At 44.5% G+C, this 15,287-nt stretch overlaps 1 protein-coding gene and 1 long non-coding RNA gene across 2 annotated transcripts in view; one reads left to right on the top strand and one right to left on the bottom strand.

Moving 5' to 3' along the window:
• The window catches only part of LOC137447945 (pre-mRNA 3'-end-processing factor FIP1-like), a 29,903-nt gene extending 14,656 nt beyond the window's left edge, over positions 1 to 15,247 (bottom strand). The window contains exons 1-9 of the mRNA XM_068151963.1: positions 15,084 to 15,247; positions 14,193 to 14,232; positions 10,119 to 10,203; positions 8,588 to 8,694; positions 7,537 to 7,595; positions 6,331 to 6,441; positions 2,774 to 2,904; positions 1,535 to 1,659; positions 329 to 434 (exon numbers count right to left, since the gene is read on the bottom strand). Of these exons, the coding sequence (XP_068008064.1) occupies positions 329 to 434; positions 1,535 to 1,659; positions 2,774 to 2,904; positions 6,331 to 6,441; positions 7,537 to 7,595; positions 8,588 to 8,694; positions 10,119 to 10,203; positions 14,193 to 14,232; positions 15,084 to 15,177 (858 nt within the window). The 5' untranslated portion in view covers positions 15,178 to 15,247. The remainder of the gene's footprint in view (positions 1 to 328; positions 435 to 1,534; positions 1,660 to 2,773; positions 2,905 to 6,330; positions 6,442 to 7,536; positions 7,596 to 8,587; positions 8,695 to 10,118; positions 10,204 to 14,192; positions 14,233 to 15,083) is intronic.
• LOC137447948 (uncharacterized) lies at positions 715 to 8,172 on the top strand. The gene is made up of 4 exons (XR_010988952.1): positions 715 to 872; positions 1,122 to 1,240; positions 4,807 to 4,918; positions 7,449 to 8,172. It is a non-coding gene; the product is annotated as an uncharacterized lncRNA (long non-coding RNA).
• Positions 15,248 to 15,287: the final 40 nt, after the last annotated feature.

Below are 15,287 nucleotides of genomic sequence, written 5' to 3'. Positions count from 1 at the left end.
GAAAGGAACTTGAGTGTTACCAATTGGATGGCAAGCTAGTCTGTAAAGGACAGTCTCTAGTTCCTAGCGAGATAAAGCTCAAAGAATTTAACTGAACCTGCAGGAGGTTAATTCAACACAAAGACACCTGGATAAGGTGACCCTGCTTTAACAGGGGAGTTGAATTAGATGATGTCCAGAGATCCCTTCCCACTGTGATTCTGATATAACACCTACTGCTTTGCAGACAGAAAGTTAGCTGGGAGGTCAGGAACAACAGGGATTTGCTCAGACTTCACCAGAAGAGCAATACAATTCGAAGTTTGCCAAGTCAGAACAAAACATGTACCTGAATTGGGTTCTCCTCAGAGGCATGCTTATCACGACGTCTTCCTTCTACTCTCCTGATGGTGCCTGCCTGCCCACCGATCACGTCGATGGTCCCACCCAGCTTCCTGGTACAAAGCAAAGGCATGAGTTGTGTTAGGCTCAAAAACATCAGAAGGAGCAGTTTGCCCCGCTAGCAGACCTTACTCTTTTCCACCCAGGAGAAAAACAACCCTCTTTACCAGTCTAAACGATTCTGTGAAACATCCAGATCCCAAAACTCTGGTTCTTCTGGTTTCACATGGCTTTGGCCTTGGCTTTTATCAAAATCTTCAGAAAAGCCAAGTGGTTCTCCCAGCAGAGGCTGCCAATCACAATGACTCAATTGTTTTGCTGTCCAGCCTTATAGATTTCCTTTCTCACTGGAGAGAGAACTAATTAGCACGTATGAAGCAGCCAGTCCACCGGCTCAGAAACCAATTGCTCTTCTTATCAGCTGCCAAAAGTCTCATCCCCTTCCACTTCAAGAGGCAAAGATTAACATCGTGGGAGTGAGAATAAGCCAAGTAAGCACAAGCAGACAGCAATGTAAGCCCTCAAAGCTCAGGTGTTTGACTTGTTTCTTCTACTCCCAGAAACATGTCCCTTCAACTGGGGGTATAGGTTTTCCCTCTCTGTGTTGCTCTGTACTGAGGGGATCACCAAGGAGAGGTAAATGGGGTTGCATAATCCTCAGGAGAGCACTGCTTAAGAGGATAGTAACATGAGTGACCACAGCAGTTTCCTTCAAGGTTTAAAAGCTTTTTCTCTTTCAGGCTTGAGAAGATTCAGGTATCAGAATGGCAGGGGCTGGAAGAGACCTCTGGAGATCACCAAGTCCAACCCTCCTGCCCAAGAAGGTTTACCTAGAGGAGGTCACACAGAACATATCCAGGTGGGTTTTGAATGCCTCCAGAGACAGACTCCACCAACTCTCTGAGCAGCCTGTTCCAGTGCTCTGCCACCCTCAAAGTAATGAAGCTCCTCCTGATGTTTAGCTAGAACCTCCTTTATTCAAGCTTGTGCCCATTACCCTTTGTCCTGTCACTGGACACCACTGAAAAAAGACTGGCCTGCCCCATCCTCCTGACACCCACCCTTTAAGTATTTATAAGCACAACCTGGTAGACCCCAGCTATGCCCATGAAGACCAGGTTCACCCAGGCTTTATGTCAGGACCATCTCTTACCTATTGGGAGGAGGCCCAGCCTTCATGCGTCCTCCCACTAGAGCCAAGAAGTCTGTTTTGAATTCTGTTTTGATGATGTTGTTTTCCACCTCTTTCTCAGCATTTCCTGTTCTTCCTTGTTGAACCTTTGAAGGCAAAATGTAACACACAGGTTTAATGCTCTTCCTTCCAACCGAACAAACCCTTGGCAAAGGAGAAGGGCTCCCTTGAGGAACAATCACAAGGCTCTTGCCAACAAGGAACCTGCTCTTCAGTCAAGGCAGCAGACAGTTCTGTACACCAGCTAACTTTCCAACCTCAGCTTCCTGTCTGCCGCCTCCTGTTAGAAGTCCAAAAGTGTACTTCATATCCTTTCTCAGGTATCCACAGAATCACAGAATGTTATGATCATCCCGTCAACCCCCCTGCCAGAGCAGGATCACCTATACCAGATCACAGAGGAATGCATCCAGGTGGGTTTTGAGTATCTCCTGAGAGGGAGACCCCACAACGCCCCAGGCAGCCTGTTCCAGTGTTCTGTCACCCTCACAGTGAAAAACACTTCTCCTCACGTTCACGTGGAACTTCCTATGCCTCAACTTCCACCCACTGCCCCTTGTCCTGTCATTGGGCATCACTGAGAAGAGCCTTAAGTGAAAAGAGAAGAGTCCTTAACTCAAAACTGGAAACGGCAATACATGCTGTATTTGGCTAAAGTTCTAACAGCTCTTGGCCACCTGGTGAACTTCATAGATTCACAGAATGGTTTGGGTTGGAAGGGACCTTAAAGGTCATAGGCAGGGACACCTCTCACTAGGCCAGATTGCTCAAGGCTTCATCCAATTTATGCAAAGGTTGGTGGCAAAGCAGTCTCCAAATACAAAAGGCAGCCACACAACTGTAATAGTCATTGAAACCGAGCAAAACAGCCATGGGTATCCACTTCCCCCCTCTACAGCTCTCATATCCACAGAACTTCCAAACAGCCACCTCTACTGCTGAGTAGCCTCCTCAGAATCAATTGGAAACTCACACAAGTTTTGGGGCTGTGATGGTTCAAATCTGCCAGGCAGCTGGAACTGTTTGTTTGTTCCATAAAGATTTTCAGCAGAGACATCTGATCTTTAAAGGTACAGTTTTGTAGTACTCATCACCAACAGAAAAACAGATATTAAGGTATCTTCTGCTCTTACTCTTGTCTCTGTGACTACCAAGTCCCAGCTTTACTGTAGCCATACACAGCAGTAACATGTCACCTACTGTGATCTTATTCTCCGTGCTGATGGGAGGAGCAGGATCCAGTCCCAGCTGAAGCCGTCGCTGCTTTTCACAGTAAGCTTTCCATGTTTCTTCATTGAATCCATAATTAAAGTAATCAGAAAGATCAGCACCTGCCAAAGGGAGCAGAAGTCAACACAGGGATTCTCACAGGCCTCATTCTCAAGCTGTCCTTTAACTGCTTAAATGGAGAATTAAGAAAACAGAAATCTCCTAGAGGGCACAGCTCCCTTTCCTGTCAGGAAGCTGCTGAGTGCCACAGTGGAGATGGTTCTACCTTTTGGTGGCAGGGGGACAACAGCCTGAACAGTGGTGGAACCATTAGGGTCACAGAATCCAGCACATGTGCAGGCTATTAAGAAAGACTTGCAACCAATTAGTCACTAACTGGATTTTTTCAGACTGGTTTCTTGCCAATTCTCCAAATAAGCTGAGTGCCAAGAGGAACACAGGAATGATGGTTCCAGGTGCCAACACAAAACCAGCACTGGTGCCACAGAACCCTCCTCTTGGCAGAGTCAAGCCAACGTGTTCCACTCCTGACCTTTGCTGCTTTGGGAAGAGATTCTGGAACTCACCCATTTTGTGAAACACAGTCACAGAATCATTTAGGCTGGAAAAGATCTCCAAGATCATCGAGTCCAGCCATTACCCCAGCACTGCCAGGTCACCACTAAACCATGTCCCTCAGCACCACATCTCCACAGCTTTGAAACCTCTCCAGGGATTGGGACTCCACCACTGCCCTAGGCAGGCTGTTCCAGGGCTTAACAACCCTTTTGAGGAAGAAATTGTTCTGCATATTCAACCTAAACCTCCTCTGGAACAACCGGAGGCCGTTTCCCCTTGTCCTGTTGCGTCTTCCTTGGGAGAAGAGACAAACCCCCACTTGGTTCCAGCCTCCTTTCAGGAAGTTGTAGAGAGGGAGAAGATCTCCCCTCAGCCTCCTTTTCTCCAGGCTGAATAACCCCAGTTCCATCAGCTGCTCCTCACAAGATTTGTGCTCTAGATCCTTCACCAGATTCTTTGCCCTTCCCTGGGCCTACTCCAGCACCTTGATGCGACATGGCTAAAGTGGAAGTTATTTATCGACACAGAGTACTCAAGTTCAGTCATGACCCTAACCACAGCCTTCCAAGATTGTCATCTTACTTGACAGTCTTCTGTGAAATGTGCTAATTCAGCAAGAGCACTTCACCATGAGAGGTGGCCACAGACTGCTTGCCAAGAAAACAGATGCAGAGGGACAAACTCAACTGCACCTAACTCTGAAGGCTCACCTCACACCAGGAAACATTACAACGTGTCTCTGTGCTCTGCTGAGGTGTCCCTCAAACATCCCCCTCACAAAGCTACTCCTAGACAGACCAATTCTAAATGAAGGGGCTGATACATAAAGGCTGTACAAACCACTCTGACCGTGCTGAGCTTGGATCTACACAGCAAGGTTTATCTTCAGGCAGGCTGCTCTTCCTGTCCTACCACCCAAGCGTGCAAATTGCCCCAGCACAGACTCAGCAACATGGTATTTACATATCTATTTTATCAGCCTTTATTTCAGCCCTCTATCAGTTCTTCCATACTGTATTTCTTCTTCCTCTCACTTCAAAGAGATCCTAACCTGCTGAACAATTAACTGGCTATAAACTTGAAAGGCTGTTGAGTAACAAGCTACTTGTTATCTAAAATAAACTTACACCTCTGTAGGCTTACAGGCTACACACTTGTGCAGACAGCTTCCCTCTATCTGTACTTCAACACTGTTTCAAGGCCAGTTGGCTTCATTTTGGTCCAGGGATGTCAGCATGACCACAATTTCTATGCTTTATCTCTGAACTTCACTTTGTTGCCTTCTTCTAATTTGTTTTCTTAGAGGCACTGGGAAATCCCCTGCAGAGGAAAGGCTATATGCTCTGTTACATTTGTACTAGCTACAGTGCTTCAGTATTGGTTTGATGCCATGATGTGCCCAGGTAGTTATCAGCAGTTACATTCTCTGATGCTCTTCATTTCAGGTGGGCAAGAGCTACCAAAACACACCACAGACAACCTTATAGAAGCAGAACATACTCAACAGGCAATAAAAGAAAGTGCAGGGGCTGGAAAGGAGAATAATTCTGAGAAGAGGTAAGTGGAGTTTTTGCTTCAGATATTTAATTGTAGCAGTTTTTATGTAGCACAGCAAAAGTTTGGTTCTCTTTAGTTCCTTCATTTCATTTTGTATCAAACTCTGAAAAACCAAATGGTTTATTTGTAGCGCCTTAGAGCTGTGATACAAGAATCACTTTGGAGTAGGAATCTCCCCAACAGGAATCAGGAAAACAAGAGAGACCATGTACATAGTAAAGCTGCTGTGCAAAGTACTTCTGGTCGGCAGGGTCTAGACAGTATTGTCCAGAAGACAGAAGGGGAGATTGCTCACTTGCAGTTATGCAGCAGGGGTAGAATCTAGTGAAGAATTAGGCAGTGCAGCTTTTCTAAAAGAAAGACCTTAGTCTTTCCTGTCAGACTAGACAGTGTTTTGCTGTCTTTTATTCAACTGTTTGCAGCAGAACATTCGGCGTAAGAAGATGGCTTTCCTATCGTGACATGATCATGTGGTAATTCCCACTATCAGTGACCTCTGCAAGAAGCACTGTCCTGCAGAAGGGTGGACATCCCAGGAACCCCATGAGAAGGGTGCACAGGGATGATTCTGAGTTTGGCCATGGAGAGATAGAGTAAGCAAAGTGCTATGTGTAGAGAGGAGAGCAAACATCATCAACAATCAATCTTGGTCCTACTCAACTGACTTTAAGGCTAACAAATATTATCATATTGATATCATGGAATCACTTTGGTTGGAAAAGATCTCCAAGATCATAAAGTCCAACCATTATCCCAGCATTACCAGGTCACCACTAAACCATGTTCCCCAGCACCACATTTCCATGGCTTTCAAACACCTTTCAAACACCACCCTGGGCAGCCTAGTCCAGACCTTGACAACCCCTTACAGGGAAGAAATTATTCTTCATGTACAATCTAAACCTTCCCTGGTGCAATTTGAGGCTATTTCCTCTCATCCTGTCACTTTTTCCTTGGAAGAAGAGCCCAACCCCTACCTGGCTACAACCTCCTTTCAGAGAGTTGTAGAGAGCCAGAAGGTCTCAGCCTCCTTTTCTCCAGGTTGAACAGCCCTGGTTCCCTCAGCTGCTCCTCACAACAACTGCTCTCCAGATCCCTGTATTGTACAATATACAACACTACAATATTTTGGAATAGGGAATTAATAAAATAAAACCTTAAATAAAATGTTGTTCCCTCTGGGACTATTAAGTTACTGGAGGAAATGCAACCCAAGTGTAGGTAGAAGCATGGCTTGATAATCACTCAATGTCACTGATTGTCTGGACAGGCATCAGAGGCTGGAGCAACAGGCATCATTCTGACTTTCCTACTCCCTGGCAGCAACACATAGACAGAAATTACATGTGAAATCAAAGGGAGATAACTGAAACTGCAGAAAATATTTACCACAAGGAACTGTGAGGCCCCACCTGGTTTCCTCCATGGTTTGTCTTCAAATGAATCTAAATCCACTTCGATAACAGGCAATCCATTTATATTCCCTGCAGCATCTAAGTCAATACCTTTGGGCTGCAACTTGGCTTTGGAAAGAAGAGAAAGGAATTGCATTCAAAGTAGTAACAGTTTCATTCTCTAATTTACTGAGCAAATTACTCCAGTCAAAAAGAAAAGTGCCACTGTGAATTCATTGCTGGCTTTAGAGCATGTAGGGAGCAACAATCAACTTCTACCAAGAATTACTTCAGTCACTCTATAAATAAGTATCCAGGGTATGCAGCTTTTGCAGGTGAAAAGCAGAGAAGCAAATCCAGCTCAGAATGTTGCTACAGATAGAGAAGTTTAATAAAGAATGCATCAAAATTACCCCAAATGAAAACAGAACTGACTTCCCACCTAGACAAAATTCTTCTTTTCCCTCCCAAGATACACAGACTTTCTTATAACAAGAGATTTCTTCAGGATCAGTCTTAAATGGATTGTGAACTAGCAGGACTCAGCAAAAATCTGGTGGGTAAAGGAACTTCAATTTGTTCTTATTTTGTCAATTAGAAAAGTAACTTGCATAAAGAAATTAATGGAAGTATGTGAAACCCATGGAAGGAGAAAATCCAAGTTTCAATATACATTATAAACTAAACTGAAGAGAGGGGAAAGTTTCATCTGCAGAAACATGTAGCTGATACTCAAAGCCAGAGCTTACTTCTTTTAGTATCCTACACTGCAAGTAGCTCAGTAATCTGACCAGGAAGTTTTTAATCAAGCTATTTAGACTGTTTGGCCCCAGTGAAACAAATAGTTTAGAAACAGTCTGGGTTTTTTCACCACGGAAGTAATAATCAATATATTTTCCCCCCTAGCTTAATTATAATATAACAGAATTTTGGAATTACAGATTTAGAATTTTAGAATGATGGATTTAGAATTGTGTAACATAACAGAGGAAGAGAATCACATTATAACAGCTTGTTCAGTGAGGGGGTAATTAAACCATGCCGCTGCACCCTGGACCCCAAGACTACCCTGGAACCCACTTCCCTATTCCTAGTTTAAATAAAATGCACAAATTTTTATATCCTCCCAAACACAGGCCAAGATGTGCAACTGCTCCAGCTGTTAGATAAGGGACAAGCAAGAGAAATATTGCAGAAGCTGAAGGACAAAAACATCAGCAGTACCTGAAGCAGATGCTCCATAGCCTCTACCCGTTTTTAAGTTCAGATTCATAGGAGTTCCCCTGTATGGAAAAGAATCACTGCATTGGTATTTGAACAAGTCACTGGGATGAAGATTTTCAGGCAAAAGGTATTCAATCCTTTAGATGAAGCTTAACTCATTTGGGTTTACTAATACCTCTCTAGGATTTCTAGTACCAACTCTCAACACTTTAAAAGTGAAATTGATTTGCCACAAAGTTTCTTTAACCCTTCAGAAATGCAGCAAAGAGTCGCTGACCAATAACAGAACCCAAGAGGACTGTCTGGAACCTGAGGGGAAAGGTTATTTCACACAGCAATAGTTAGATGGAAGGGAAATCACTGATGATCAGAGAAGGAGATGAGGAAGGTGGGAAAAGCAAGTTTTGAAAAGGATGTCTGAGCTAACAGATGGAATTACTCAGTGTAATCCATCAGTAATCCATCCTGAAACCTCCTCTACAATAAGAGAAAGAAACTATCCATAAAGAGGAAATACTAGGGTGTGCTGTAAAGCAGGCAAGTGTCATTTCCTGAAGGAAAAGGCTGCCAGCAGCAAGCAAAAGCGTTATCATCTTGTTTTAATTCAATGCAGATGAGGTAGAATTTGAAGTCAGTGACATAACTTCCTGGTTGGCAAAGCCAGCCTCACCATTTTTGAATTGTGAGGGGAAAAAATAATAAATCACTAAATGTCACAGCTTATGAGAATTCTAATAAATGCAGATTTGGGTTCTTGAAGCTGTCACAGCTGATGAGTTACATGTAACCTCCTACCTTTCATTCTGCCTGATGAAACACAGCAATCACACGATTCATTTTCCAACAGCAGCCCCATGAATTATCCCTCCCGTTTTACAGACGGATTCTCCAACGGGCAGGACAGAGCTGCCCATCAGCTAATCTCATCCCAGTGTTCTGACCATTGCTCCACTGTTTCCCAGAAGACAGCTCTCATTGCTGCTTCCAAGCCCAGCTGACACTGCAGAGGTATGGCAGATGAGAAGCCAAGCCCACAATCAGCCATACGTACATGTACGATGGTGCTCCCGTTTTAATGTTGCCAATCGTAACTTTGACGTCATCGTCATCGCTGTCGCTATCGCTGTCGTCTTCATCATCTTCACCACTGGGAAGGGCCTAGCAACAATAAAAGCTCCTGAGTATGTAAAATTGGAGCTCATTAATACATAAAAGTGATGAATTTCCCTCTAACGTTACAATGTTTGAATGATGGAGGACTATGAGAAAGAATTACTGTGATAACGAGACATAACTTCTACTGCACTCCATGGCCACACAGCTCTGGAGGCAAAAGCCATGGTGGCAACCAGTCTTCAATGGAAATGGACAAGTGCCCACAAAGAAACTCCTGTGTACTTTAAAGAAGTGACCCTACATTAGAATTTTGGTAAGATTTCTGAAGGTTGGGAAGGTTTAGCTCAATTCTAAGAATTTCTTCATAGAATCATTTAGGCTGGAAAAGACCTTCAAGATCATTGATTCCAACCATTAACTCCACACTACCAAGCATCATATCTTTACAACTTTTTCCCCCCTCCAGGAATGGGGACTCCACCAGTGCCCCAGGCAGCCTGGTCCAAGGCTTGACAACCCTTTTGGTGAAGATATTTTTTTCCTAATGTCCAATCTAAACCTCCCTTGGTGCAACCTGAGGCAGTTTTCTCTTGTTCTGTCACTTGTTACTTGGCAAAAGAGACCAATCCCCATCTGGCTACAACCTCCTTTCAGGGAGTTGTGGGGAGCCAGAAGGTCTCCCCTCAGCCTACTTTTCTCCAGGCTGAACAACCCCAGTTCCCTCAGCTGCTCCTTCACAAGACTTGTGCTCCAAACCCTTCAACAGCTTCACTGACCTTCTCTGGACCTGCTCCAGCCCCTCAATGTCCTTCTTGGAGTGAGGGGCCCAAAACTGAATTCAGGATTTAAGGTGCAACCTCATCAATCATGTCCCACAGTTCCTCTCCCTTACTCTCTTTTAAAGAGCTGGGGCATTTCTGATACATCTCTTTCCATGGTCCATGGGGAAGTACACCATCACCAAAATACATTCACCAGGCTTTACCTAACAACTTTGGAGCAAATAAAACTTACGTGGCAGGAAGCTGCAGAAGCAAATCTCCTCCTACTCTTTCAACACTGAGCCACTAGACTGCACTCTTGAGAGGTCTGAGCCTGAACCAAAACTCATTCCCAGCACTTTGGGCTATCCCAGTGTTTCCCATACTTTACTGACCTTCAAGAAGTCATACTAAATATTGAGCTGGAAGTAACATCACATTCTGCTTTTCCTGCCAGACTGCAGCATCAGAAGCTCTCATCAGCCTCTTCAGTGGGCACAGAAGAGGGTTCACTGCCCACTACAAGAGGTAAACTGAGAAGAGAGGCTTGTGGCTGTAGCTAGGATTGGCAATTGACCATCAGCACACTCCTACAGGACACATGTAACATGTTAGTAGCAGCATCTTTACACTTACATCGTTTCATCCATGGGCACTGAGAAGCACAAAAATAACTAGGTCTACCATTTGCAGTGGAACACGTACATGTTGTGACATCTCTCGGTCTTCGTTGCTGACAGGCCGGTTCTCCTGAGGAGCATCTTGCAGAGCATGAGAGGATTCTGTGTGTCTAGCAAAGGTGACAGGTAACAGAAAGTGGGTAAGCCAAATCTAGAGGTCTACATATAAACATTCATTCTTAGAGCATTCATTCAGGTGACTGCCATATAATGGCTTCCTTCACATAGAGTGCTTATTCTGACGGCAGTTAGTTCAAACAGACAACAAAAATTCGAATCATAGAATCATTATGGTTGGAAGAGACCTTTAAGATCATCAATTCCAACCATTAATCATCCCTGTCTGCCTTTGCTTTTGTTGAAATAGCCAGTGTAGGGCTCCTGAAAATCTAACAGCATGGCTTCCCAGCCAAACACCATTTAACAGCTGATGTGTAAGTGACAGCATTAAGAGCCGTCAGCTTTGGTTCAGCACAATTATGACTAACAGGACTAAGACCCTAATAAGCCAAACTTCACCTTGTCCTTAAGGATACTGGTAAATATCACAGAATCCCAGCATGGCAGAGTTGGAAAGGACCTCTGGAGCTCAATCAGTCCAAAGAACCTGCTAAAGCAGGGTCAGTCACCCACAGCAGCTTGCTCAGAATCACAGCAGCCAAGTGGGTTTGGAATCTCTCCAGAGAAAGAGACTCCACAGCCTCTCTAGACAGCCTGCTCCAGGGCTCTAGCACTTTCACAGCAAAAACGTTTCTCCTCATGTTCAGATGAAACCTCCTGGGTTCCAGTTTGTGCCCCTTGCCTCTTCTCCTGTCACTTAACAGTTTGGCCCCATCCTCTAGTTCTTAAAAAGCATTGAGAAGATCCCCTGTCAGGCTGCTCTTCATCAGGCTAAATACATGTATTTAGTAAGCAGCAAGGGCACCTGCCCCATAGAAACTAAAAGTTATTCTAGTGTTTCTACAAACAGCTTACATTGAAGAGTAGTTACAATTCAAAGAAGACAAATAATTATCCACCTAATCTCATTCATTACAAATTAGTTGTGATGCAACAACAGCCAGGTTGAGATTTAATCATAGAATCAATAAGGTTGGAAGAGACTTCAAAGATCAAGGATTTACCTGCAGTTAAAGAGCTCATATGAACGTTAACATTATTTACTACATTAGCCAAGTAAGGAAAGTCAAACTGATTTACATGTGCTAGGAAAAGAGTATACTAAGTGTTACAGAACTAAAACACAATGAGAAAGAATTTTTCTTTAATATCATTGAGAAAACCTAGAAGAAAATCAAAATCACTTTGGCTTTTCAAGAGACAATTAAAATAACCCAGGAAATCAAATTCTCCTCAGTGCTTTGTGGAGATATTGCTATTAATTTAAGCCCCCACTTCAGATAATAAATATACATAGAAAAAACACAGGTAACACCTAACAGACTCCAGAGCAGATTAAATTAATTTCAGAAATGGCAGGAATGGAGACACCAAACAAGCCAGAAGATCACACTAACACAACTCAGAAAGCAGTTACCAGGCATAGAATAGAATAGAATAGAACAGAACAGAACCAAACCGAACCGAACCAAACCGAACCAGGTTGGAAGAGACCTTTCAGATCAAGTCCAGCCTATCACCCAACATTATCTAATCAACTAAACCATGGCACCAAGCACCCCAACCAGTTTCTTCCTAAACACCTCCAGTGATGGTGACTCCACCACCTCCCTGGGCAGCACATTCCAATGGCCAATCTCTCTTGCTGGGAAGAACTTCTTCCTAACATCCAGCCTAAACCCTCCCTGATGCAGCTTGAGACTGTGTCCTCTTGTTCTGGTGCTGCTTGCCTGGGAGAAGAGACCAGCTCCCCACCTGGCTATGACCTCCCTTCAGGTAGTTGTAGAGAGCAGTAAGGTCTCCTCTGAGCCTCCTCTTCTCCAGGCTAAGCAACCCCAGCTCCCTCAGCCTCTCCTCACAGGGCTTGTGCTCCAAACTCCTCCCCAGCTTTGTTACCCTTCTCTGGACATGTTCCAGCAACTCAACATCCTTCTTAAACTGAGGGGCCCAGAACTGGACACAGTACTCAAGGTGTGGCCTAGCCAGTGCTGAGTACAGGGATAAAAGCAAACCAACAACTTGACAGTTACTGAATCTCCCATGTTAGAAAGGAGCCATATCAAATTCAACACTCAAGCCAAAACCAAGAAGGGATGAAGATTCAGCAGCTAACCAAGGAAGCACAGGCCCATTTTGACCAAGTTCCTGAGGTAACCAGCTGAAGACACTTTGTATTATAGAAGCAGCCAAGATGTCTTAAGGGAAAATCAGCCTCTGAGAGCATTTCAGAGTTGTAGACATCCGCTATAATATGAGGGCCAAAAGATGTACCACTGGAGAAAAGCTCCTAGATGGCTCCAGAACCTTTTGCATTCTGTTTGCCAAATCCAAGCAGCTTATGGCATTGACCTCAACCCTGGAGTTTTAAGAATCCAAGATGACTGAATTAAAGCAGTTACAAGTATTACCTTCAGCTTCAAGTCACATGAAGTTATCTGTGGGTGTGCATTAAAATTTATGAATCTAAGCTCAAATAAACATTTGCTATGGCACATTCTTTCCCTAACCTGTTTGCTGCCCAAAAATGAACAATCTGATAGGTGCACAGCCATTATCTGCACACAAAAAAAGGTTTTGATGTCTCCAGAAGGTCACCAGAAACCTGTGCACTGCAGAGATGACAGCATCCTAGTGGCATTTAGGCGAAGAAATGGGAATGGGTGCTGCATCCTGCACTGCACTGATTGCTGCTTCATTGGTAGAGACAAGCGCTCCAGACAAGCCAGCAACTCAACCCTGGAGCTGCAGCCCTCAACAGCATAGCAAACAAAGAGCCATTTTTCTTAAAACACCCCACAGCTCTTCATTTAGGAAGAGACTCATTGTGCAACAAAGGAAAGGAAAAACAAAAAGAGGAGGAGAAAAAAGGAGCAAAATCAAAAAGAGAGCTTTAATATGACCACTAATGTTTTTCCTTCATATATGTTGCAGTGAGCAGGGACAGTTGTTGGAAATTCAGATCTTCAATCCTGTTTGTAATGTAAAACTACATTCAGATGAAGGTGATGAAGGAGCAAAAGATTTATGCAAGTTAGCATTTAATTTCCACCTACAATAGAAGTTGTTCCTTCTCACAAAGCCTAGGTGAAGTTTTTAGGCAACAATTTACCAAGTCTGCCTAAAACTTGGTTGTGAACAAGTCTGCATATTGCCTAAGCCTGTGATGCTTACTGCAGAGTCATGACAGCATCTGTAAAAGTGTCAGAAATTCCAGATACCAAATTCACAATGATCTTAAAGGATGATAAATACCAAAGTGAACTTTTGAGAGTATGCAGCACAGACCTCCAGTGAAGATGAAGTCATGTTATGGTTGAAAGTGGCAAACAGATAACATTTGTGTTGAGATAAAACTATGCTGATGCAAAACTGCTACAAATAGAAGGGAGTTACAGCTAAGGACAGATAACACTTTCCATAAACAAGAAAGCTAAACTGATCACTGAGATTGCAGAATCACAGAAACATTTGGGTTGGAAAAGACCCTCAGGATCACTAAGTCCCACTGATAGCTGTCCCCAGGTCTCACTCAAACCACATACTTCATACATCTCATGTAATCTATTGATCTAATCATGTCCAGATTTTACCTAGGCTCAAAAGTTTTTAGCTTCTCCACGCTAAACCATGGGCCACTTTCAGCCATGCCAGGCCAGCACAATGGCCAATCCTCAAGGCACCATTTTTCCCAGGGAACTAAACAGGAAAACAGATCTGATTTAAAACTAATTTGGGACAAAAAAAGAGAGGAAAGTTATTTTTAAGTCAAATCAGTTCACTGATCCAGTTCACCTTCCAACTCCCTAAATGATGGCCTAGCCCAAGAGTGGCAGCTGGGGATGATCCCATGGGATAGGAAGAGGACAGGCTGCTCTTTCTGGGAACAGCATCGGTCTGAAGCATTCCTAAAACTATGTTCACTGTGGCTTGACCTTTACAAAATGTATTGTTTCAATGAATAAAAAGCCTCTGGACTCACCCAGAAATTGGTCCATCTTCTTGCTTACCAGTGGTGTCATCTGCAAAAAAACACAAAACAAACAAAAAATATCATACAAGTAAAAGAAAAGCAGCTAAATTTAAGCACAAAAATGCACCATAGGTACAGAAATACCTTGTAACTGGCAAGGCAAATGTTCTCTTTTCAAAGTTCAACTAGAAATGGAGAAACTAAAAAAACAAACCAACTGAAAAATCAGCCAACAAACAAAACCTATCTGCAGCAGTGAAATCTTACACCACCAAGACAAAATTCAGAACGTGAAGTCTCAGAACAGGGGCAAAACCAAATATCACAGATGGGACTGAAGTCAGCCCTGAAGGTCTTTATAGAGACTTTTAACATTTCAGGGAAGAGAAAATGTGAAAGCACTCGTGTGGAAAAATCTATGAGGAGAACAAAGACATTTGAATAAAGCCCTGTGTCTTCTCCCAGGGACACAGAAACACATCAGTCCCCTCCTAGCCCTGAGGTTCATCTTCATCAATCAGATTAGCAAGATTTGGACGAATAGTAAACTGAAACTGTACCAAAGCATCACATGAAGCTCTTTGCATCACAGTGTGAAGTGTTTAACGGACAATAACCCATCCCCATCCCCAGAAACAAGCAGCCAAAGCGCCTGCCCCGTAAAGGGAAGCGGCCGGCCCCCTCCCGAGCCGGGGCAGGGGCGTGACACCCCGCCGCGGCCGGGTGACACCGCCCGGGCCCCGCACACCAGGGGCAGACGGAGCCACCCCAATGCTGCCATCCCAGGGACGGCCCGTGAGGCGGGGCCGGGGGAAACTGCCGGGTGCTTTGCATTATCCCCCCCTTCCCCTGCTTCCCGGGGCGAGGCCTGGCTGTGCGACCGGGGGCGGCGGTACCTACCCCCATAGAGCCAGTGCTCCTCGTCCTCCTCCGCCTCCAGCGGCGCCGCGCCCGGCACGGAGCCAGCCGCCGGCGGCTCCAGCTCGGTGGCCATAGCCGCTGAGGGGAGTGGGGCACCTCGGACCGCCCGCCCGCAGCAGGAGGTGAAGGAGGAGGAGGAGGAGGAGAAGCGGCGGCGGGCGCCGGGGCCCCGCTAGGGTCCCG

The sequence above is a fragment of the Melanerpes formicivorus genome, unplaced genomic scaffold (assembly GCF_026170545.1).
Source record: "Melanerpes formicivorus ecotype bairdi unplaced genomic scaffold, bMelFor1.0.p_v2 SCAF_22, whole genome shotgun sequence".
In the NCBI taxonomy this organism is placed as follows: domain Eukaryota; kingdom Metazoa; phylum Chordata; class Aves; order Piciformes; family Picidae; genus Melanerpes; species Melanerpes formicivorus.
This window is presented reverse-complemented; position numbering and strand designations above follow the sequence as displayed.